Source organism: Triticum aestivum, chromosome 7A (genome assembly GCF_018294505.1).
Source record: "Triticum aestivum cultivar Chinese Spring chromosome 7A, IWGSC CS RefSeq v2.1, whole genome shotgun sequence".
In the NCBI taxonomy this organism is placed as follows: Eukaryota; Viridiplantae; Streptophyta; class Magnoliopsida; order Poales; family Poaceae; genus Triticum; species Triticum aestivum.
In genome coordinates, this window is record NC_057812.1 from 12,626,862 (window position 1) to 12,629,311 (window position 2,450).

The 2,450-nt window shown below is 40.0% G+C and overlaps 1 protein-coding gene across 1 annotated transcript; it reads right to left on the reverse strand.

The window, feature by feature from the left end:
* Nucleotides 1-1,151: 1,151 nt before the first annotated feature.
* LOC123147545 (uncharacterized) lies at nt 1,152-1,907 on the reverse strand. Its single transcript, XM_044566816.1, has one exon. The coding sequence runs from the start codon at nt 1,815-1,817 to the stop codon at nt 1,209-1,211; it is 609 nt and encodes a 202-aa protein (XP_044422751.1). The 5' UTR covers nt 1,818-1,907; the 3' UTR covers nt 1,152-1,208.
* Nucleotides 1,908-2,450: the final 543 nt, after the last annotated feature.

Genomic DNA, 2,450 nt, shown 5'->3' on the forward strand with positions numbered 1-2,450 from the left:
ATAGATATATTGACATGATACATGTTTTAGATAACCTTGCATTAATATGTCTAATTTCCATTTCTGTTCTCTTTCCTCGTTCTACAGATTTCATATTTGTATTCATTTTAAGAGTTCTTCAAGATGCACATAATTTAGTCACTGGTTACAATCTAAATGTAAGAAAGCACATAATCTGTAGAACGTGCAACCTATGTGTTATCCATGTGATAAAATTAAAATCAACATCCTAGATCAAATGTCCAAGTCAACTAAAAAGAGATTTCCTTACAAGTAATGTCAAGCCGCATTTTCAAATCACAAACAGTTTTGAGCAATGAATGATCTCAAAAAAAAATCATCCTGCCTGCCACCGTTTATCTCTTTGGATGTCCACATATTGTGTTTTTTTTATGGTGAGCGTCTGTGCCAATAGATAAACTAACGAGTTTTTCATCTTGTGATCGAGTCAAAGATATTCGATTCTGTGTTTTTCATGATCTTGCTTGTACGTACGACCATGAAACTACTATTGTTATCGTGTATGAATACTTGCAACAGGGTGCTTCAGCGCCAGCACCGACCATGGATGCACATGAGTATGCATGGATGCGTGCATGTAACGACCTGATCGCTCCTGCAGGTGAAAGTACATGTTTCTCTTAGGTCTGTGCACCATCAAGGCCTTGAACAGTTCCTTCATGAGTGTCAAGTGAGACTTCATGTCTCTATGGTGAACAGACAAACTTCAGCGGATATGTTGCTCTCATGGCACGGCAAAGACAAGAACAATAGATGGACTCTTGCCACTAGTAGTATTGATCCACGCTTGACACATGACTACTCATGGAGAAGACCCATTCCTTTATAACATTTCCCTTTTATTCAGTCTGTTTTGGTGAATCAGCAGTTAGAAGAACTTCTTCTTCTGTTAAAAATAGGTTTTCTAACCCAAATTAAAGTTAGATTTCACAAGGAGTGAACCAGTGACATTGTTGTATCCCCTTGAAGCAGAGAAGACATGGGTGCGACAATCATATTTCCAATCATCCAGCTGGTCTTTTACAAGTATCCCTTCTTGAATACTCGGTTCAATAAATAAGTTGTTCACACTTCACAGCCATCCATGTGCATATATAGTAAGTTAATAACACAAAATCCGAGTAAATTTATGCGACAATAAGGTTTATTATTGTTATTTCAAATAACTGATGCGACAACAAATAATATTAATCACGGACATCATATGATATTAGTAAGGTGTTGTTGAGGATGAGAAGCATGTACAACTCCTCGTTTTCTCTGATGAGCGCCTCCGCACCAGGCATATCTGGAAGCTCTAACCAACACATGATGATAGGGTTGTAATTAATATCCACACAGTCGGGCAGATGCAAGAACTGCTGCCCACTCTTGTCACCTTGGTAGTCCTTGATCAGGCCGTGGCACACGTTGAGGCGTCTCACCACACCTTCATACTCCACCTCACAATAACTGAGAACATGCATTGCCACTGTTCCCTTCTTGGCATCTTGCAGCTTTTGCTTGATCTTACGACTAGCGGCAGTGACACGGCTCTTAAAGATGTCGACAGTGACAAGCACTAAGTCACGGAGGTCCTTAGCCTCAGCACTTCGATTGTCCGACTGAAGGGTGGACAAGCAGAATTCTTGCGTGATAGATTTGTTGTAGGGGTTGTTGATCGAGGCCTTCTTGCATGTTTCCACCATGAGCTTGGTCGCCTTGGGCTTGCCAGTGTCAGAGCCACTAGCATGAGCGGAAAAAAGGAAGAAGATGATGGTGGAGAGGACGATGGTAGTCCTTGGCATTGCTACCATTACTACAGGGCTAGCTAGAAGCCTTGAAGTACTGAAGCGCTGAGAGGGAGGTGGAGAAAAATAGACAGAGAAGGATGTGTATTGCAGAGATGGATGGGTGGATGGAGGTGATGTACATGAGGCTGAGAATTCTTTATAATGCCTGCAATGGGGTATCATAAATGCAGTATGCAGCTTTGGTCCAGAATATGTGTACTATCGGTGTCCAGTAAATGTTGAATGCCCATTTTGGATCCCTACATATTAATGCTCTCTCTATGTTCCACAAATACACAGATGCTCACTATAGATCGTGTTGTAGTAACACATATCTTACTTATATGAATCCATTAATGCAACGTAGCTTGATCAAGGATATCCCAAATGATTAGTGTGCACCGAATGCCCATAGATATGTTGATGCTCATTTTGGTACGTCTTATTTGCATTGGTGTTTTCTAAACATCATTTTGTATAACTGATTTGTTACTTCTACCTCCCTTTGGGGGACGATTATATTTTCCCTCATCAAGTCTATAATTGCTCATTTTTTCTTTGCAATTTTCGAGTAGTTACAAATAATTCTCAGGGAGCAGGCACTTAGTTAACTTGGTGACACAATAAATATTTTTGTTAAAATATCAAAATTTTATA

Bases quoted from the DNA above. Each gene is read 5' to 3' on its own strand.
- LOC123147545 (XM_044566816.1), bottom strand. From the start codon at position 1,817: ATGGTAGCAATGCCAAGGACTACCATCGTCCTCTCCACCATCATCTTC.